Source organism: Trachypithecus francoisi, unplaced genomic scaffold (assembly GCF_009764315.1).
Source record: "Trachypithecus francoisi isolate TF-2019V2 unplaced genomic scaffold, Tfra_2.0 Lachesis_group12, whole genome shotgun sequence".
Taxonomy (NCBI): domain Eukaryota; kingdom Metazoa; phylum Chordata; class Mammalia; order Primates; family Cercopithecidae; genus Trachypithecus; species Trachypithecus francoisi.
In genome coordinates, this window is record NW_022681457.1 from 121,695,787 (window position 1) to 121,715,885 (window position 20,099).

Consider the following 20,099-nt stretch of genomic DNA (forward strand, 5'->3'; position numbering starts at 1 on the left):
ATGGCGTGATCTTGGCTCACTGCAACCACCGTCTCCTGGGTTCAAGCAATTCTCCCATCTCAGCCTCCTGAGTAGCTGGGACTACAGGCACCCGCCATCATGCCCAGCCAGTTTTTGTATTTTAGTAGAGACAGGGTTTCACCATGTTGGCCAGGCTGGTGTTGAACTCCTGACCTCAGGTGATCCACCCGCCTTGGCCTCCCAAAGTGCTGGGATTACAAGGTGTGAGCCAGCGCACCTGGCCTTTTTTTTTTTTTTTAATAATCATTAATACAAAATAGAAAAGCACATTTATTTTTCATAAGAGCCAGCACTTTGCAAAGGCCACCCAGCTAGCCACACACCCCACCCCTTCTTCCCCTGCTTCTCCCCAGGGCTCACATCTGCCGGTGCTGGATGCCAGCTCTTTGGTTTTTAGACAGGTTCTTGCTCCGTCACCCAGGCTGGAGTGCAGTGGTGCAATCACAGCTCAGCTCACTGCTGCCTCAACCTCCTGGATTCAAGCGATCCTCCAGCCTCAGCCTCCCGAGTAGCTGGAGCTATAGGTGTGTACCACCACGCCTGGCTAAGTAAAGAAAATTTTTTTGCAGAGATGTGGTCTCACTATGTGGCCCAAGCTGGTCTCAAACTCTTGGCCTCAAGCGATCCTCCAGCCTCAGCCTCCCAAAGTGCTAGGATTACAGGTGTGAGCCACGGCGCCCTTCACTGAGGCTCAGCTTATGCAGTACTCTCACCCACACACTAATTTAAGAAGCAGGTTAGAGGGAGTCCAGGAGCCCAACTACGCTGGGGGTTTCTAGTTACAGGCTTCCAGCAATGCCAAGGGTTGGCCCTGCACACCTGGGCCAGTGAAAAGGCTGCCCAGTAGCCCCCACACACCCTGGCTCCCCCCAGGCCCTTCCAGCCCTGGGTGCAGCCTCCTCCCAACCCTGTGCTCTGACACACACGTGGGCCAATTACGTGTGCAGGCACACGCACCCACACGTGCACGCTGGAGAGCCTCCTGCCTCCATGGCCCCGCCCCTCACGGTGCTCAGCGGTGTGTGCTCCCCACTCAGGGCCTCATCCGCCACAAGGAGCCCCTGTGCAGGGCCTGGCTCCATCCAGGGCCACCCAAGGGAGCTCCAAGTCTGTGCTCCCACCACAAAGCTGAGCAAGAAGCCACCAGGCCAGGGCGCTGGTGAGGATGGACACAAGCAATGCTTTTAAAGTTTTCAGACTTTATTTCACAGCGATCGACACAGAAATGTACTAGAGTTAGTAACAGGGCGCCCAGCCTCCCCGCCGCCCGCTTCATCGAGTCCTGCTCCTAGGAGGACTGGCTGAGGGTGGGGATGGGGGTGGGGATGGGCTGGGGGTGGGGAAGAGACGGGACGTTGCAGTTTAAGGCATTTCTGGCTTCGGAGCCATCCCTGCCACCCCTGCACCTGCCCCTTGACCTTGGTCAGACACTGGCTGGCCCCTGGTCGTTCTGAGACAAGGATGACCGTCACTGACGCTGTGGGGAGGGTTTGCAGTGAGGCAGCCCTCAGCTGCTCTCAGGCGAGACGGGAAAGATGAGACCCACCACTCCAGGGGTCAAATAAAATCAATACACGAAGAACACAGCTGGTGGCCAGACCCAGATACCCAGGCAGGCAGCAGAGGTCAACTGCACCCCACAGTGAGCCCCCCTCGATAGCCCCTCACAGGGCCTGGGGTGTGGCAGAGGGACACGGCCGCATCCAGGGTGGCTGGGCAGAGCCAGCTGAGGGTCAGGGCACCTAGACCGGCCCTGGTCTGGCCTCTGCTTCTCAGCAGCCTGGGGCTGGTTCAGGCAGCACGGGGAGGGACGCAGAGCTGCCCAGCAGTAACATTGTTTCGAAGTCACAGTATTGGCATAGGAGGCCAGCCATGGCCCAGAGCACACACAGGAAGGAGCAGCTCAAATGAGGGCTTGGAAAGGCTCTGTGGGGGCGCCCGGAGGAAGGGCCCCATCAGACCTCAGCAGCCCCTTCCTCTCTGGGAGGCAAGCCCCACCTGACAGCGAGGGTGATTCAGGGGCCGCGGCTGCTTTCCGGCGGGGACACCGTGGGGGAGGCGCAGTGCAAGGGGGGGGCTCAGCGCCCTGAGGCAGAGGTGTGTGTCCTGAGGCTGCCATCCACGCCAAGCCCTCCACGCTGCCACCTCGCCTGTCCGTCCCTCGGCACCAGGTCTGTCTGCAGCACTGCTGCCTGGACGGAAGGGAGGCTGGGCCAGCAGTCCCTCCGGCCAACACTCAGGCAAGAAAATCATATCAAAAAGCGACAAGTTTACAAAAATAGAAAATAATTACAGCGGGCGTGGGGCTCTGGTGCCAGCTCATGAGGCGGGGCAGGGCCGCAGCTCTGGTTTGGTGATGGCGTCCTCCAGTAGGTGCAGCGGGCGCTGGCCCACCACCACGTCCCGCAGGCAGCCCACGAAGCCCGTGCCGTAGGCCTTGGGCAGTGCTGCGCCCACGGGCAGCTCTGGCAGGCCCCCTGCAGCACAGACAGTGGGAGTCACCCAGCTGTGACTCAGTGATGCTGATGGGCAGAGGGACCCACGGGCACCCCGACAAGCAGGTGACCAGCAGGGGGACCACACCTGGGCCCCCACCTCCTGGCCCCACAGCACTGGGAACTGCAGGGGCTACAGCGGGAGAAGAGAGAGCCCAGCCCGCCGGCTCACATGCAGCCCTGAGAGCCCAGCCCGCCGGCTCACATGCACCCTGACTCAAGGTGGGCCCTGGGGGGTGGAGTCTGTCCCTTGATATTATGAGACCCTTGGGCATCCCTCCCTAGTCTCCCCAAAATGCTCACCAAGCCACAGGGCTCCATCAGTGTCCAGCTGCGTGGCGCCCAGCGGGGAGGAGCCGGTCACAGGGGCCTCATTGCCTACCTGCAGGGAACCTTCCCTCTGCTCCCTGGGGGTACAGGGAGGGGGAGACCATCAGGGCCCAGAGCTCCCTCTGCCTCCTCTAGACCGTAAACCCTGCATCCTTCCTATGCCCAGCAGGTGCCTCAGCCTGGGGGACCCCCAGGTGTCACCCCTGGGGGCAAAGATGGGGTGGCCTTGACCCCAAGGAGGGCACTGGGAGCCAAGGCGGGGGACATTCCCGCAGCTCAAGCTTTGCTGGAGGTGATGGCCAGGCTCGGATCAGAGCGACCCCCAGCAGGCTCTGGGCAGGGCCGGGATGCCTTTCAGACCTGGAAACTCATCACTGCTTCTCCTGCATCTTCTTGGCCCTTCCTCCTCCCACTGGCAGTGACCTCGGCTCAGGCAGCAAGGCGTGTCCTCCCTGACCCCTGGCCATAAGTAGCTGGACACAGCCCAGCTGGGCAAGTGTGGGCAGCCCTCACCACTATTCTCAGCACGCTGGGTTCCCTACTCACCTATGTGCCACGACCCGCAACCAGCGGTTGGTGTTGACGGGCACAGTGGAACGCAGCACCACGGGCTGGGAGCCCAGGTTGTAGCTCAGCTGCAGGTGGCCGTCCACAATGGCCAGTGCCACGTAGTCCGCCCGCTCCGTGGCCTTGCCACTCCAGAGCACCAGCCCCTGCGTGGCCTCAGTGCGCAAGCTCAGTTCAAAATGGTTGCTCTGCAGTGCCTTCTCGCTGGAGGGCAGAGGGCAGGTCAGGGCCTCTAGGAAGGTGGCAACAGGATAGGGTGGGGGAGGTGGGAGGACAAGGGCCCCAGCGGCAGAGGCCACAAGGGCTGGTGACGGGACCCAGGGGTGGCTGGTGGGCAGACACCGACAGTGGGAGGGAAAAGAGGGACGGAGACAGGGGCAGCCTGGCAGAGAGAGATCCGAGAGAGGGGTGGGAGGACAGATGGGCCAGCCGGGCGTCTGCAGGCACTGCTGCCACGTGCTCACCTGTGAAGGGCCCGGAATCCAGAGTTTCGGGGCTTAGAAGCAGGAAGAGAGGGAGGCAGGTGAGCAGGGACAGGCGGGCCAATGCAAACCCTCCCCAACACCGTGGGCTGCAAGGAGCAGGCACCCACAGAAGACACACATGGCCTCGAGGATCATAGGCCTGCCCACCAAAGAGCCCCAGCAAGGACGCTTAAACATGCATGTGCGGACACGTGAGGGCACAGACACCCACGTGCAGACAGCAGGGGAGCACGGCCAAGGCTGGGCACAGAGATCAAGGAGGTAGGCGTAGGGTGGCATGGAATGGAGACCAGGGGCTCAGATGCCGCAGTACACACATGCATATGTGCATGCATGCAAATCTACACACGGACACACACACCTGCATGTCCACACACACGTGTACATGAACACACATGGACACACCTGAATGCTCCCCACTTACACCTGTTCACACACACACATCTACATATACCCCCATATATACACGCATACACAGACCCATGCACACACACACACGGACACATACCTGCATGTCTCCCCTACACACACACATACATGGGCCCATGCACACACACGGCTGTATATTCACACACGTACACTTGCACGTCCACCCCATACATATAGACACGCACAGACACCTGCATGTTCACACACACAGAAGTGCACATGGACACACACACATACAGACATGCATGCATGTGCACACACATGTGTACAGCCTCAGTGGTGGGGGTTGGCTGTGGGGCGACCCTTGGCCTGTGCCCTGGGAGGGGCGACTACATTTCTGAGGCAGGAAACAGTCTCTTGCCACAAAACAGCGCCGGACCCCCATCCTCCACCACGAGGGACGGACTGGGGGGCTCAGGACTGTGCTCCCCACCAGGAAGGATGGAGGGGTGGGAGTGAAAGGGAGCAGGTGGGGGCTGAGCTCTACTCACACGGGGATCTCATTGGCCAGTTCGCTTGGAAACAAAGAGAGACAGTGAGAGGTGGGAGGACAGAGGCAGCACCAGCCCGTCCCCTCCTGGCCTCGGAACGAAGGTGTGTGGGGGTCTGGTGTCCCGCCCTGCGGGCACAGACGGGACCAGCAGCCAGCAGAGAATGGCACATTACCTCTCGGTCACAGCGTTGAGGTACTCGACGAAGGTCCGCCCGTCAAAGGCCAGGGTATCCACGTCCCCTGCCGACTTCTCCACCAGCCCTGTGAGACAGGCAGGTGAGGGTGGGCCTCGTGGGCTCTGGGCCCGTCCAGCCTCTACCCCCTGCCCTGTGCCAGGCTCACCGTTCTCGCAGTGTGGCCCTGAGAATCCCCCGGGACACAGGCACACATAGGCAGCCTCCCTCGGGACACAGGAGCCCCCATTGAGGCAGGGGTGGCCTGAGGCCCGGGTGCAGGGGTGATCTGCAAAGGATGTGACATCCACCTGCCGCAGTACGTGCTCCGGGGTCAGCAGCTGGCGGCCTCCCAGGGAGACCTGCAGGGGCAGAGTGAGAGCCTTGTCCCGCCTGCCACCCCGCCCACCCTGGAGGCCGGTGGGACGTCCCACCCCACATACCAGCTGGATGGCACCGTTGAAGCCAGAGGAGACGGCAGCAGCACGGGCCAGCTTGCTGAAGTCGGGAGCTCCCCCTACATACAGTGGCTCCTTCAGGTTGAGGACAGTGTGTGGAACCTGCGGGGACAGCGGGTGAGGGGCTGTGCAGAGCCCACCCACGGTGCAGACCCAGGGCCCAGGCACTTGCACGCACCCCCACCCAGCCGCCCACTGCCTAGCTAGGGGCCAGCGTTAATCACACAGAAATGGCAGGGTCCTTAGTGGGGAGGAGCTACGCTAGGGGTGGAGGCGCCAGAGACGGTGAGCGGATGAGAGGCCGACAGTACCTTGCGGGACTTCTGGCCTCCGAAGAGTGGGTGGGGTTGCAGAGCGAGAGCAGAGAGCAGGGAGGCAGAGGAGGCAGAGGACAGGGCAGGCGGCCGAGAGAACAGGACAGAAAAATAGCTCCGTGAGCGCCGGCAGGGGCGGGGCTGCCGCCCGAGGAGGAAGAGCAGGCAGCAGCGGGAGTCCCCTCACGGCCCAGAGCACTCACCGGGGACTCCCCCAACACGCGGGGGCCGTCGCCCACACGCATGGCACCCTTGCGGCCGTTTCGCTCCAGTGAGACCCTGGTCCAGGCTCCCAGGGTGACTGGCTCCTTGCTCCTGGTGAGGAGGGGGCAGTGTGAGCGGGCTCTGGCCGCCACTGGCCGCCCGACCCCCCAGGGCCCGAGTGACCTGTTGGTGTCCCAGCCCCGGGCCAGTGCCCCAGGCCTCCCACAGCCACCCTTGCCGGCCCACCTGATGACCGCCGCCCCCTTGCCCAGGTCATAGCGGAACTCCAGGCGGCGGTCCTGCAGTGCCAGCGACACGAAGTCTCCCTTGCCGTCTGTCTTCTGCCCGTTGTAGAGCAGAAGGCCACTGGGGCCTCGTGCCAGGAACACGACCTCCAGCGCCATCTTCTCCCTGGGGTCATGGGGAGTCGGGGTGTCTCGCTGTCCTCTCCCCACGGGATAGACAGAGGTGGAGGCCGGCCCTTCCCCGCTCCTGCCCCACCGACCCCAGGTCCCGTGCAAACGTGTGCAGGCCTCTCAACTCCAGGTGGGAGAAGCCGTTGAAGTCAGCCACGAAGGGCCCAGAGCCGTCCTGCCCCGAGGCTGTAGGGAGAGTCACCAAGGCTTCAGTCCTGACCCCCAGGGCCTCCTGCACCCCATGCCAACCACATGCGGAGCCTAACTCAAAACCCAAACTAGACTGAGCCGCATCCTAACTGCAATGCTACCTGGAACCCGTACCCACCCAAACGTTTGACCCCACCCCTACCCCCTGCCCTGAGAGCCCCACGCCCCCGACCTGTCTGACAGAGGGTGCCCCCGCGCCCCAGGGGGCATTCGCACTGGGCACCACCCTCGGGCAGCACACGGCAGGGCGCCGCCCCATGGCAGGGGTTGGGCTGGCAGGGGCTCTTCTCATCGGCGCAGGTTGGTCCTGGATGGAGGAAGACAGGACCAAGGTCCCAGGAGGTGTCGGTTGGGTGCCGCCCACAGGCCCCGAGGTCCCACTCCCACCCGCCCCAGCCCCACTCTCACCGACGCGGCCTGGCGGGCACTGGCAGTGGAACCTCCCAGCCTCCAGGGCCTGGCACGGGGCCCCGCCACGGCAGGGGTTGGGCAGGCAGGGGTGGCTCCCGCACTCGCCCACGCCGGAGCCTCGGGTGGCAGCCCCCGGCCCAATGCCGAGCTCCAGGAGCTGGTTGTTGACGTCCAGCAAACGGATGCAGCCCCTCAGGCCTGTGCCCACGAAGGTCCGCTCCAGCGTCCTGCCACCAGGAGGGACACCAGGTCAGGGCTCAGGGGTCACAGGCAAAGCCACCTTGCACACCAGGACCCCAGAGGGCCGGGGCCACACCACCCTCCAGGGGACTCACACGGCAGCCTGGTCCTCGGGTACGCCGCCCACAAAGAGGTCTGTGTCCAGGTTGAGGCCGTCGGTGCCACTGGGGCTTTCGCCCAGAATGGGGGTCTCACCATCCACCGAGAGGGTGCCCCGGCGCCAATGCCGCGACAGCTCCAGGCGGTGCCACCGGCCCGGCTCTACCGGCACCGCACTGGTCAGCACTGCGGGCCCCGAACCTGTGTCAAACCTGAGGGCGAAGCAGGTGCTCAGGACCGTCGGCCGGTCCCGCCCCCCGCCCCACCCCGCCCGAGCTACCCCGGCCCCGCCCTCTCCCCGCCCACCTGAGCTGCACGCGGCCATCCAGCAGCGCCAACGCCAGGAAGTCCTTGCCCCGGGCGTTGCCATTGTACAGCAGCAGCCCCTGAGGCTCCAGTGCCCGGAATTCTAGCGCCAGGCGCAGAGTGTGGTAGGCACGGAGGGTGGGGAAGGCCAGGAAGGAGCGGCCCTCGAAGGCCGGCACAGGGGCACCAAGCACTGCAAAGGGCAACCGGGAAGGCCAGCTGGAAAAGCTCTCAGGATTACCCACTTTTATCCCTGAAACCACCTCCCCGCATTTGTTGTTGTTGTTTTTGTTTTTTGAGACAGAGTTTCGCATTTTTTCCCCCGGCTGGAGTGCAATGGTGCTACCCTGGCTCACCGCAACCTCCGCCTCCCGGGTTCAAGCGACTCTCCTGCCTCAGCCTCACGAGTAGCTGGGATTACAGGCGCCCGCCACTACGCCCGGCTAATTTTGTATTTTTAGTAGAGACAAGGTTTCTCCATGTTGGTCAGGCTGGTCTCAAACTCCCAACCTCAGGTGAGCCAGAGGTGTGAGCCACTGCGCTTGGCCAGAACCCCCGCTTAATCCAGGCTCCTGCCCCCAACTGAAAGCCTGATGCTGGCTTAGCCCCACCCTCAATCCTTGCCCCAACCCTGCTGCCTCCCTGCCCTCCCCTGCAGTGGACATCCTTACCCTTCTCACAGATGGCGCCTCCCCTGCCTGCCGGGCAGCTGCAGGTAAAGCCCCCACCAGAGACCTGGTCCTGGCAGGTCCCCCCGTGGAAGCAGGGCTGAGAGTCACAGGGCTTTGGAGGTTGCTGGGGGGCTGGGGGCCGACGTCCAGGAACACGGCTGGGGGCAGTGGTGGGGGGCCGCTGTGTGGTGGGGGCTGCTGTGGTTTTGGCAACAGGCTGGCTTGTGTGACTGGGGTGCAGGGCCCGAGGGGTCACAGCAGAGGACGGCAGGCGGGACGCAGTGGTGGCTCTGGCCGTGGCTACAGCAGCAATGGCTCCTGACGTGACTCCCGTGAAAAACGCAGGAAACCAGTCTGCCAGCAAAGGGAGCTGTGAGGGTTCCCTGGGAGCGGGCCAGGAAGGGGTGGGGGTGTGGGCATGGGCAGAGGAGGGGGCAGGTAAGCCGTGGCACGCGGCCTGGCGCTCACCAAAGTCCATAAATCGCACATGCTCCTGCAGTGGCCGCCTCACCCCCAAGGACCGGCGCCTGGACACCTGGATCTGCCGGAGCAGGGCCCGGGCCACGTCGGGTGCCCTGAAGGCTGTGGCTGGGGAGGAGCGAGCTCTGAGCATGGCAGAGCCCCAGGCATTCCCCACCTATTGCCTCCCAGGAAGGGTCCGGGGTGGGGGTCTCACTGGGGTCAAAGTGCACATCCACAATGGCGCGCACGGATTTGCCGGGCCCCAGGTCCCGCAAGCGGACACTCCGAAAATCCTTCTTGACGTCTGAATTCCGGAAGAGGTCGTCCAGCTGTGGCAGGGGGTAGGCAAGGACTTGGGGGGCCGCCCAAGCCGGGCTGCCCTGGTGCTGCTCTTATCTGGGGAGGAGGGCCAGTGGCTGGGCAGGGGCTGTGCCCCCCATCTTACAGTGCTCTCAATACTCCTGGCTGTCTCCCCGAAGAGCTCTGACTTGGGGTCAGCCATCTCAGGCGTGTAGAACAGCTCCTGGCCCTCGACGCCCTCCAGCTCCAGGACGCCCTGGAACACCTTGGTGGCTGTGGGGGAGGTGCAGTGAGGCCCTGCCTGGCATCTGCCTGGATCCAGGCTGGCCCGGGCACAGGCCCCAGCAGCAAGCTACATGGGCGCATGGGAAGGTGGATGTTAGTCAGATGGTCATGAGGTTAGTGGGGACCCCAGGGTGGGGCTGGTGTCGGTTACCAGGCAGACTCCTCGGAGCAGTGTGCCACGCCGGCTTGCAACGAGAGAGACGGGTTAGGAGTGGGGTCCCAGGCACACACGTGTTTGAGGGAGCCGAGTCCCAAGACCATAACCCTGGCACTGACCTGCTGCCCAGGCGAGGGGGCAGCACCCCGGCCGAGCCCAGGCTGGAACTCACAGTCCCCTCGCCCAGCCGTCCACTCACCAGGGCAGTTGGAGCCCTCTGCGTCTAGCGAGGGCGTCTTCCCATCAGAGCAGCAGCCCAAAGGGGAGTTGTAGCAGGAAGCCCTCTCGATGGGTGGCCCAGGGGTTGCCATGCTGCTGCCCTCGAAGGGCTCGAGCCCTGGGGAGACACGCTCTGAGCCCAGGCTCCGGGGTGGAACCTCTCTGTGCCTACCCACCCTAAGTCCTTGATCCCTGCTTACCCCCAGAACCACCCCCACTGGCCTCCTGGTCCCCGCTCAGTTCCTCATCACCACTTCCATCAGCGCTGCCAGATTCACCAAAGGCAGACGCCACTAGGCTGGGTGCAGGGGAGGGTGCCGTGGGGGGTACGGTCAGCACGGGCCACACAGTGGTCCTGGGGATGCTGGCGGTGGTCCGAGGTTGTGATGAGGGCAGAGGAGTGGTCTGGCTGTGTGCGGTACTGCTGGGAGCCGGCGGGGGGGCGCCAGGGGGAGTCGGCAGTGCCTGGCTGGGAAGGAGCCCTGGGCTGGTCACAGTCACGGAGGCAGATGTCGGGTGAGTGCTGGGAGCAACAGCCTCTGCAAGGAGAGGGAGGTTGGCAGGGGACCGGTTGGGACAGGCTCAGGTGGCTCAGGGCAGGTAGGGCTGGATTTAGGGCAGCCTCAGGCCTTCCTGGTCAGTTCTGGGGCAGTGGCCGTCAGGCCTCACCCTGGCACGGGCCCAGGCTCTGGATGGAGATTTGCAGGCCCTGGCGGCAGGCGATGGTCTTCAGCTGACACTCATTGCCGTATGTGACTCCATCTGACCCACAGACCTGGGGTAGAGAATAAGGGTGCTCAGGGCAAGGCCTCCTCCCCACTCCCCTTCACATTCCACACCCCATACCTTGGTAACATTGGTCTCTGGACAGGTGAGCATTGGGCAGACACAGTGGGCTGAGCCAGACTCCTCCATGCACAACGCACCGAATTCACAGCGCATCTCCGCACAGGTTGCAGGCGCAGAAGCATCTGGGGCACAGGCACAGGAAACCCCTGTGGCTCGGGTGGCCCCACCCCACACCATGAAGCCCCAGGGTAGTGCTGGCCCTCACTCACCAGCTTCACAGCCCGCGGGGCCCAGGGCATGGCCGTCTGGACACTGCCCACACTTGGGTCCAGCCACCCCGGGCTTACACGAGCACAGCCCAGTCATCTGCTCACAGTCATCCCGCACGGCGCCCTGGGGATCACAGCTGCACGCTTGGGGGAAATCGGGGAGGAATCTGATGTCTGCACCTGGACAGGCTTCCCCACCTCCTCCAGAACCTGGTCCCCAACCCTGGCCCCGCCTAGCCCCCAGCCAGGTGTGGGTCAGGCCAGGGTCTGGGCAGGTGAGAAGGGGCACAGTGACGGGGGTGGACAGGTAGGAGGGCATAGCTGGTGGCCAGTCCTGGGCCCTGTCACTCACGTGTACAGCCACTCTGGCCATCGGTGACGATGCCTCGAAAGTTCCAGAAGCCAGGCTCACAGCGATCACACCTGAGGCCCCCCACACCTGGGCGGCAGGAGCACTGGCCTGTGACTGGGTCACAGGTGCCACCGTAGGAGCCATGGGGGTTGCACTGGCAGGCACCTGCAAGGTCAGGGCAGGACAAGGTCACGTGGCTGCACGGCCGCACCAGGCCCGAGGTCAGAGCTGAGCTCAGGTACTCACTGGGACAGCCAGCCAGGCCCACGCCCCGGGCTGCAGTGATATTGTCCTGGCAGCAGCCATAGGGCATCTGGGCACAGTGTGAAGGGGCCACGGGCAGCAGTGGAGCGAAGGTGGGGCCTGCAGCGAAGGGCATGGGACTCAGATTTCATGCAGTGCTGGACACCCACCCTGGGCCCAGCCACTCGCCTCCACCTACCCCCACCATCACCATTCAGCCCTCCCGATCCCAGCTCCCAGACGAGCCCTGGAGCCTGGGGCTGAGGACACAGGTGAGGCTCCCACATCGTACACAAGGACATGTCTGTAAATGCAGGTCCAGGAACACAGAACACACAGAGCACCCAAAGATCAAGGACACGCAGCTCTGTGCGCACACACAGATGAGTGTCCTTGCAAATCGAGAAACACGTGAAGACATCAGCATGTTTCTCACCCACATTCCTCCAAACCGTACGGTTAACACCTCCCTGCAGACACACATCTGTGCACGTGCGTAACACACACTGGACACAAGTTTTCCCTAATTAATGTGATACACTGACTGGATGGACGTATCCAGAGACAGTGCCCACTGGGTGGCGCCTCACATGGTTCACGCTGCCTTCCAGCACTGAGGCCTGGCCTGGTGCACGCCCACGGCTGATGGACACACGCCCACACACGCAGCTGCACAAATGTGCACATGCACCAACACTGGACACTGCTCACTTACAACACCACACGCCCACAGGGGCCCACCTCAGCACACAGGCATGCCCACATGCCCGACGCGGACACCCAGCGGCCGGCGTGCCCGTGCACAAGACCCAACGTGCAGCCGGCTCACCTCGGCAGGCTCCCTGGGCCGCTACAGAGAGCTCTTGCCGTGACTCGCACCTGGCCTTCTTCAGCTCACACTCGGTGCTGTAGGTGACCCCATCTGAGCCGCACACCTAGCGGGTGGTGTCAGTGTGAGCGGCTGCAGCCTCGTCCTCGCCACCCGCCGAGACCAGGGGCGCAGGGCTCACCGGGCTGCCCAGGACACTCTGGCAGCTGAAGTCACAGACACACGGCCCATCCTCTGAGTCCTCGTCCCAGACGCCACCACGCTGCCGGCACAGCTCCTGCTCACAGTCACCGTCCTCCCCCGAGCCAGAGCCTCCGGAGCCGCACTCAGCTGCAGGGACGGGGAGCCGAGTCACCTAAGGGCTTCTTGTCCAAGGCCGGAGCCCAGCAGTTCTCGCCAGCTGTCCCCGGCCTACCCTGCTCGCATGGCCCTGCCCGGGCCTCCTCGATCTGTGTCTGCTGCCGGCAGGCGGCTTCCCGTAGCTCGCAGGCACTGCCATAGGTGACACCGTCACTGCCACACACGGGGCCGGGCGGGGGGTGCTCACACCGGGGACACACACACTGCCCCGCCGAGCACACAGCCCCAAAAGCACACACGGCATCTCCACAGGTCTCTGCAGGAGACAGAGCCAGGCAGGGGTCGGCAGGCCCAGGCTGAGGGAGGCACAGGACCCCGGCCCGCCCGGCCCCACGGCCTCACTCACCGCAGGGTCCAGTCGAGGCCACGTGCAGGCTGATCTGGTGTGTGCAGGCGTGCACATGCAGCATGCACTCGCTGGGGTACGTGTGCCCATCGGAGCCACACACGGGCTGGGCCAAAGCCACGCATTCAGAGGGGCACACGCAGCGCCCGGTCTCAGCCTCACACAGGGCTCCAAAGCGGCACTGCCCGCAGGGGTCTGGGGAGGGGGCTCCATCACCATGGCGACCAGGAACCTCCCTCTCCCCGACCCCCACCAGACTCCTCGTCCGCCACTGACCACAGGGTCCTTTGCGTGCCACCCGGATCTCCCGCCCGAGGGTGCAGGCTGTGGCCTCCAGCTCGCACGTGCTGCCGTACGTGATGCCGTCGCTGCCGCACACAGGATCGTAGAGGCTGGAGCACGCCTGCCGGCATTCACACACTGCCTGCCCGTTCTTCACAGCACACGTTGCCCCGAATGCACACTGCACCCCGAGGCACGGGGACGGGGCCTGGCCTGGGGAGGACACAGGTGCTCAGTGGGCCCACAAGCACCCCCCGCCAGCTGCAGGCAAAGCCCCCAGCCCCACGCAGCAGTCCCTCTCCCAGGGAGGGGATGGTGGAGGAAGAGAGAACACAGGAGAAAGGCCAGATGCACAGCAGACACGGCAGAGAAAGGGGCAGACACGCGGCAGAGGCGAGCGGGACACACACCCAGGAGTCCCCGGTGGCCGTGGGCAGAGCTGCCCCCAAGCTCAGGGCTTCCTGACTGTCCACAGCAGGCTATGGAGGGGCCAAGCTTCCCCAGCCTGCCCAGGCCACTGACCCCTAGGGGACCCCAGCATCCCCAGGACACCCATGCATGTGGGGGGCTCTCTGTGGGTAGGAGGAGCCTGCACCCCCAGAATCACACCCAGGGCTGCACGGGGGAGGAGGTGTCTGTCCACTTGCTCTGAGGACCACAAGGCCAGGCAGCAGCAAGCCCACCCCCCGCCGCACCGGGGGCAGACCTCGGGCTGCGGGCTCCTGGCGGGCAGGCACGGCACCTCATCCTGCCAGCAGGTCAGGCTGGAAGACACAAGAGGCGGAGCCGACAGGGAAGGAGAGACCAAGGAGAAGAGACAGACGCAGAGAGAAAGACCAGAAGATGGGCGAACTGACCAAGACGAACACAGGCAGGCAGAGCCATGGCAGCCATGCCCGCCGGGATACGATGGCCACTGCCTCCCCCTGGCCCTTCAAGTCCTGACACTGGCTCCAAAAGGGCTGCCCATGTCCCAAGAGTGAGGACCCTGGTGGTGTGTCCAGCCTGCCCACCCCAGCAGTGTGTGTTTACAGTGTGGAGACACGCGGACAGGCCAGAGAACTCCCAGGGAGGGCATGGCCGAGGGCAGCGACCAGGGAGCCCACAAAATGCCCTGCCTCTGCTTCACCAGCCCCCAGGTATCCAGATACCCTCCACACACACAGCTTCCACCCTCCCCAGAGCCTTCCCAGAGGGACCGGCCCACTCCCAGGACCCCAAGAGGAGCATGACGGATGAAGATGGCATGTGATGTCCAGGCAGGAACTGCCGCAGGCACAGCCCACCCCGCCTGGCCTCCACCCTGGGGCGCTCACCACACGGGCCCTGGTGCTTGCTGGGAATGGCACGCTGCTGCTGGCACTCAGCCTGCTGGCGCCAGCAATCACTGTCATACGTGCGCCCGTCCTGGGCACATACGGGCCTGTAGGCCCCGTCACAGGTGACACGGTCACAGGAGCAGCGGGGACGGCCACGGCGGGACAGGCAGACGGCATTGAAGCGGCAGGGCTCCGGGCACTGGTCTAGGGTGCAGGGGTGAGGGGATCACATGGAGAAGCCGGAGCACCCTCCATCCCTGCCCTGGGATGTGCAGGGAGCAGATGGCCCTCCCGGGGGGAGCCACCCACCTGAAGGCTGGCACTGACCAGAGCCCTCCCTCAGGGGAGCCACCCACCTCGATCCTGGCACTGGCTGGAGCCCTCCCCCTGGGGAGCCACCCACCTCGACCCTGGCACTGGCTGGAGCCCTCCCCCTGGGGAGCCACCCACCTGGAGGCTGGCACTGGCCGGAGCCCTCCCTCAGGGGAGCCACCCACCTCGATCCTGGCACTGACCAGAGCCCTCCCTCAGGGGAGCCACCCACCTTGACCCTGGCATTGGCTGGAGTCCTCTCTCAGGGGAGCCACCCACCTTGACCCTGGCACTGGCTGGAGCCCTCCCTCAGGGGAGCCACCCACCTCGACCCTGGCATTGGCTGGAGCCCTCCCCCTGGGGAGCCACCCATCTGGAGGCTGGCACTGGCTGGAGCCCTCCCCCTGGGGAGCCACCCACCTGGAGGCTGGCACTGGCCGGAGCCCTCCCTGGGGGGAGCCACCCACCTGGAGGCTGGCACTGGCCGGAGCCCTCCCTCAGGGGAGTCACCCACCTCGACCCTGGCACTGGCCGGAGCCCTCCCTCAGGGGAGCCACCCACCTCGACTCTGGCACTGGCCAGAGCGCACTTTCTGCAGGAGGAGACCCCGGGCGGCCCCCGATCTGCCCATGACGCAGTCGTTTTCGTAGGTGACTCCGTCGTCCCCACACACTGGCGCCCGCCGGGCAGGACAGCTCTCGGGCCGTAGGAGCATCTCAGGGCGCCGCGTGCGCGGGTTCACGCGGCAGCTGCGGCTCGGGTCAGGGAGGGCGCCCTGGCAGGGGTCTGGGGGTCGAGGGCAGGAGTCAGGACGCTGTCGCCGCGCGCCCACAGAGGTCGAGCCGTGCGCCCGCCGCCGCGCTCACCACAGGGGCCGTCGAACTTCTTGAAGACGTTCTCCTGGCGGGCGCAGGCGCGGCGCAGGAGCTGGCACTCGCCGGGATAGTCGGCGCCGTCGCTGCCGCACACGGTCCCCTCGGGGGCGCCACGGCAGGTCGCGGGGCACAGGCACGAGGCCGTCAGCCCGTCGGCCGAGCGCGCACAGGTGCTGCCGAAGCTGCAAGTCACGTTGGAGCAGGGGTCCCGCGAGCCTGCGGGCAGGGCTTGCCGGTCAGACGAGCGGCCCCCGCCCCGCCCTCTCCGACCCGCTACGCCCCCCACGTCCCTCTCAGCCCCGCTCCTTCCCGCCGGGCCCCGCCCCTGCCACAGGCCCCGCCCCCACATCCCCATGGCCCTTCCCAGCCCTGCCCCGCCCCCGCCCCGCTCACCGCACGGCCCGCGGCTGAGCAGGCGGATGCGGCGTTGCTGGCTGCACTGCGCCCGCTGCAGCTCGCATTCGTTGCCGTAGGTGGAGGCATCCGAGCCACACACGGGCGCCACCACGCTGGGGCACGGGCCCTTCTTGCAGACGCAGGATGCCCGGCCCGGCCCTTCCGCGTTGGGCTCGCACACGGCGCCGAAGCCGCACAGCATTCCCCGGCACGCTGGGGCGGGTGGGGGAGAAGGCTTAGGGTGCTGGGGCGCCAGTACCCACTTCCACACGCCCGCGAGACCTTGCCGTGCTCGCGGCCCGCGCCTTCACCCGCCCGCGCCACATCGGGGGTTCACCATGGACACGGACACGCGTGCATGCGCTCAAAGGACCGGCCCTGCCCCTCGCAGATCCCGCCCGCCGAGGGTTCCCGCCAGCCCCGGGCCTCTCCAGGAGGGGAACATTCTCCCCCACCCCGCCCCTGCAGCCGCGGAGAGGGGCGTCTCCTGCAGGCGGCACCCGACTGTTTCTGCGAGGGACGAGCACCCACTTCCCACCCACCTCGTGCGCCCCCAGCGAAAAGCAGAGACGCCTAGAAACCAACTCGGGCACAAGCGGTCCAGGCCCCAGTTCTGCTCAGGGGCCCCTTACACATCGGCACCGGCGCACCTCACCGATTCACCCCATGGAGCCCGGGGAACCCCTTCCTGCGTTGCTGCAGCGTCCAGCACACCTGAGCCCTGCCGCCTCCTGCCTGGGTCGCGCCTGACAGCCCCACGGGGGCGGGGTGTGAGGCCAGGTCACAGCTCTGACCCACCTCTGGCGCCTCCCTGACTGCTCCCTGCACCCAAGATGGGTGGGGGATCTTCTTCCAGCGGCCTCCCTCTCCCCAACTCTTCCCCAGCTTCCCTGAAGAAGTGCAAATTCCTGGCCGCCGCCTCTACTTTAATCTCCTATTCTTCCTGGCCAGCCCCCAACCCTCGGCAGGCCTGTGCCTTCTGCAGCCTCCCATCGCTCCCTGGGATCCCTGGGACACCCATACGCCCCCTCCTCCCTGGGCGTCCCCCTTGCCCCCCACCTCACCCCTGCCTCCTCCATCCCCCTCACTCTCTGTCAAAGTGACCTTCCTTCTTGGGGAGGTGCAGGAACTGTTGCTCATTTTAGTTCTTACTGTTGCAGACCACAGCGCCTGGCACACATCCCATCACCAGACCTCAACGTGGCCAACAAAGCTGCCTCAGGCACGTTAAAACCCAGAGCTCCTGCGGCAGCCCATCCTGAGCACCCCCACCCCCCAGCATGGCCCACCCAGGATCAGGGAAGGGCCCATTAGGGGCTGCAGCTGTCTGGATTTAATAAATGTTTAATTGGGTCCAATTATCATTAATAAGTCATGTCAGAGGGGTGGCTACCACCCATCACTTCCCAGCAGGCTCTCGAAATGGGGCAGGAGGAAACCCCCCCGCCCCCGTCTCCAAGGAGGGTGGGTACACCGGGAGCTGGAGCCAGCTGTTGCCATGGCAACAGCCCACCCCAGGCTCTGGCACTGTCTGTCTGGGTGTCCCTGCCCCCACCCCAGAAGGCTGAGTGAGGGCCATCAGCCTGCTATCCCTGCAACCTACCCATGCTCCCCGCCCCCCCATCCCTGTCCTCCTCCCCAAACCTTGGCTGTGCCGCCACCCCTCCTCTGCTGCTCTCCCACCTCAGGTCCTGCAGCTGCTCAGTTCTGCATTACCCACTGTGGGACTGTGGGCAGGTTCTCACCTGCCTGGGCCTCAGTGTCCCCTTCTGTGAATAGGAGCAATAGGACCTACCTCCCAGGATTGTGGGGTTAAATGGGCCAGTATCTGCAAAGCTTAGAGGGTGCCCAGCACACAGCACTCTGTGGCCCGTCTGCTCCCATCATAAGTAGTCATGGAGGCTGCCATCACCACTGGCCTCCCACCGTCCGGGCTCAAACCAAACTCAAACCACATGCACCCCTGGCCCCTTCACTTCCCTTCTGGCTCCCCTTCCTTCCCCTCAGCACCTCCCTCTCCCTTTGGCCCTGCCATGTCCAAGGCCCTGGGACTCCCAGTCCAAATCCAACAGGCACCTGCCGATGCCCAACCAGCTGTTCTCCTGGGCTTCAGCTGGACCTGTGGACCAATGGTTCCCTCCAGGTCCCAACCCCACGGCCAAGGACCCAGTCACCTCCCTGCACCTGGGTTCCTGAGCCTTTCTCCCCTTGTGGTCACCTTGGCCCAGCCAGACCTCTCCCAAGGCCCTGACACCACAGCCAAGGGCACTGTTCCTGGATGGCTGGCATGCTCCTCATCCACCAGGACCTGCAGCTCCCTCCATAGTCCAGCCCAAGGTCGGTCCTGCTGCGTCCCAAGACAGAGTCTTGGGGAAGAAGGTGATGACGGCAGCTCACCAGGATGAGCCGGGTTGGGCTGCCTGCAGGGGCATGGAGGTGCTCGGAGAGCAGGCTCTGGGGTGGGAGCCTAGAGATACCTTAGGGACAGGCCTTAAGCGACCAGCTGCTGGACCACTGTGGCAGGGCAGTGGAGAGACTCTGGGTACCTGGGGGGGACCTTGAAGCCGGGCTGAGCACTGGCCCCCCCATCCCCATCTGGTGTGCAGGGCCAGGTTCTGGCCCCTACCCCCTGCCTCCAGGGCCTCAGAGAGCCCGCTCCTCTTGGGATATGGCCCCAGCTGTGGAGTGGGGGTGGATCTCCCTCACAGCATCTGATGGTGTGACACTGCCATCCAGCCCAGGGTTTAAAGGTCACAGTGCTGGTCCCTCCCCCCATCCCTATCCAGGCTGGAAACACATCTGCCCCTCAAGAGTGAGCTCAGGAATCACCGCCTCCGGGAAGCCCCACACCCCATTCTCCGCTCACACGGCAGGCTTAGGTGAGGGGCAGCTCCCATCACTGTGCTGAGTCCACCTCACAACTACTTGCTTCCCCACAGGCCTAGGGGATCATAGAGGCTCCACACGAGATCACCTGAAGACAGGTACACGTGGTGACGGCACACACGCATCTACCCACTAGGCACAGCGTATCGCAGCAGCCAGACCCCGAGACGTCAGGCCACTCATCTCCCCAGCCAGCTGGCAGGAGGAAGGTGAGACATAGCTGAGGCCGCCTGACAAGGCCACACGGCTAGAAATGCCAGCACTGGGCTCAGATGCATCTGTGGTCTGGTCACCCGCCCACATGGCCCCTCATAGATGCAGGTGACACACCTAGGCCCCTGTGAGCCCTGTTCCCGATGGATCATTTTTGGGGGTCCTGCCACGTCTGTCCTAGCTCCGCCTCCTGCAGGAGCCCCTCCCCGGCCACTCGGCCTCCCCATCCACTCTCCCGCAGCGTGACGGGTCCCCCCACCATGTGCAATGCTGGAGGCGGCAGTGCTTTTTATAGGAGTGGGTATATTTAACTCCCTTCCTGGTCCTGGGTAGGCTGGGGGATGGAGAGGATGCCCCAGCCCTGCTGTGAGCTATGGCCCGTAACTATGATGGCAGTGAGGTAGCGCGTGGGTCACGATGGCCTTGGCGTGGAGCCCTCTGTGACTGTGTGGCAGGGCGGGCTGTGGCTGGGTGCAGGGGGCAGTATGTAAAGAAAAGGAGACACTCCCCAGCCTTCTGGGTGTCAGGACAGGAGGCTGAGGACGCTAAGAGAGGGGACCTCGGCCGGGCGCGGTGGCTCAAGCCTGTAATCCCAGCACTTTGGGAGGCCGAGATGGGCGGATCACAAGGTCAGGAGATCAAGACCATCCTGGCTAACCTGGTGAAACCCCGTCTCTACTAAAAAATACAAAAAACTAGCCGGGCGAGGTGGCGGGCGCTTGTAGTCCCAGCTACTCGGGAGGCTGAGGCAGGAGAATGGTGTAAACCCGGGAGGCGGAGCTTGCAGTGAGCTGAGATCTGGCCACTGCACTCCAGCCTGGGCGACAGAGCGAGACTCCGTCTCAAAAAAAAAGAAAAAAAAAAAAAAAAGAGAGGGGATCTC

At 64.6% G+C, this 20,099-nt stretch overlaps 1 protein-coding gene across 5 annotated transcripts in view; it reads right to left on the bottom strand.

Moving 5' to 3' along the window:
- Nucleotides 1–1,200: 1,200 nt before the first annotated feature.
- Nucleotides 1,201–20,099, bottom strand: part of AGRN (agrin) — a 34,465-nt gene continuing 15,566 nt past the window's right edge. For 3 of the 5 annotated variants that reach the window (XM_033228826.1, XM_033228829.1, XM_033228828.1), the window contains 34 exons: nt 16,115–16,330; nt 15,713–15,937; nt 15,408–15,632; nt 14,532–14,738; nt 13,210–13,428; nt 12,934–13,128; nt 12,643–12,843; nt 12,409–12,557; nt 12,228–12,333; nt 11,402–11,518; nt 11,156–11,320; nt 10,804–10,947; nt 10,592–10,716; nt 10,415–10,520; nt 9,946–10,284; nt 9,726–9,863; nt 9,230–9,357; nt 8,999–9,113; nt 8,791–8,910; nt 8,323–8,676; nt 7,652–7,844; nt 7,342–7,557; nt 7,004–7,233; nt 6,768–6,902; nt 6,475–6,571; nt 6,216–6,380; nt 5,969–6,080; nt 5,763–5,774; nt 5,437–5,553; nt 5,163–5,355; nt 4,994–5,081; nt 3,393–3,617; nt 2,820–2,923; nt 1,201–2,498 (listed from right to left, as the gene is read on the bottom strand). In XM_033228826.1, coding sequence (XP_033084717.1) covers nt 2,341–2,498; nt 2,820–2,923; nt 3,393–3,617; nt 4,994–5,081; nt 5,163–5,355; nt 5,437–5,553; nt 5,763–5,774; nt 5,969–6,080; nt 6,216–6,380; nt 6,475–6,571; nt 6,768–6,902; nt 7,004–7,233; nt 7,342–7,557; nt 7,652–7,844; nt 8,323–8,676; nt 8,791–8,910; nt 8,999–9,113; nt 9,230–9,357; nt 9,726–9,863; nt 9,946–10,284; nt 10,415–10,520; nt 10,592–10,716; nt 10,804–10,947; nt 11,156–11,320; nt 11,402–11,518; nt 12,228–12,333; nt 12,409–12,557; nt 12,643–12,843; nt 12,934–13,128; nt 13,210–13,428; nt 14,532–14,738; nt 15,408–15,632; nt 15,713–15,937; nt 16,115–16,330 — 5,639 coding nt within the window. In that variant the 3' untranslated portion in view covers nt 1,201–2,340. The remainder of the gene's footprint in view (nt 2,499–2,819; nt 2,924–3,392; nt 3,618–4,993; nt 5,082–5,162; nt 5,356–5,436; nt 5,554–5,762; nt 5,775–5,968; nt 6,081–6,215; nt 6,381–6,474; nt 6,572–6,767; nt 6,903–7,003; nt 7,234–7,341; nt 7,558–7,651; nt 7,845–8,322; nt 8,677–8,790; nt 8,911–8,998; nt 9,114–9,229; nt 9,358–9,725; nt 9,864–9,945; nt 10,285–10,414; nt 10,521–10,591; nt 10,717–10,803; nt 10,948–11,155; nt 11,321–11,401; nt 11,519–12,227; nt 12,334–12,408; nt 12,558–12,642; nt 12,844–12,933; nt 13,129–13,209; nt 13,429–14,531; nt 14,739–15,407; nt 15,633–15,712; nt 15,938–16,114; nt 16,331–20,099) is intronic. The other 2 variants (XM_033228827.1, XM_033228830.1) reach the window with 2 other exon arrangements.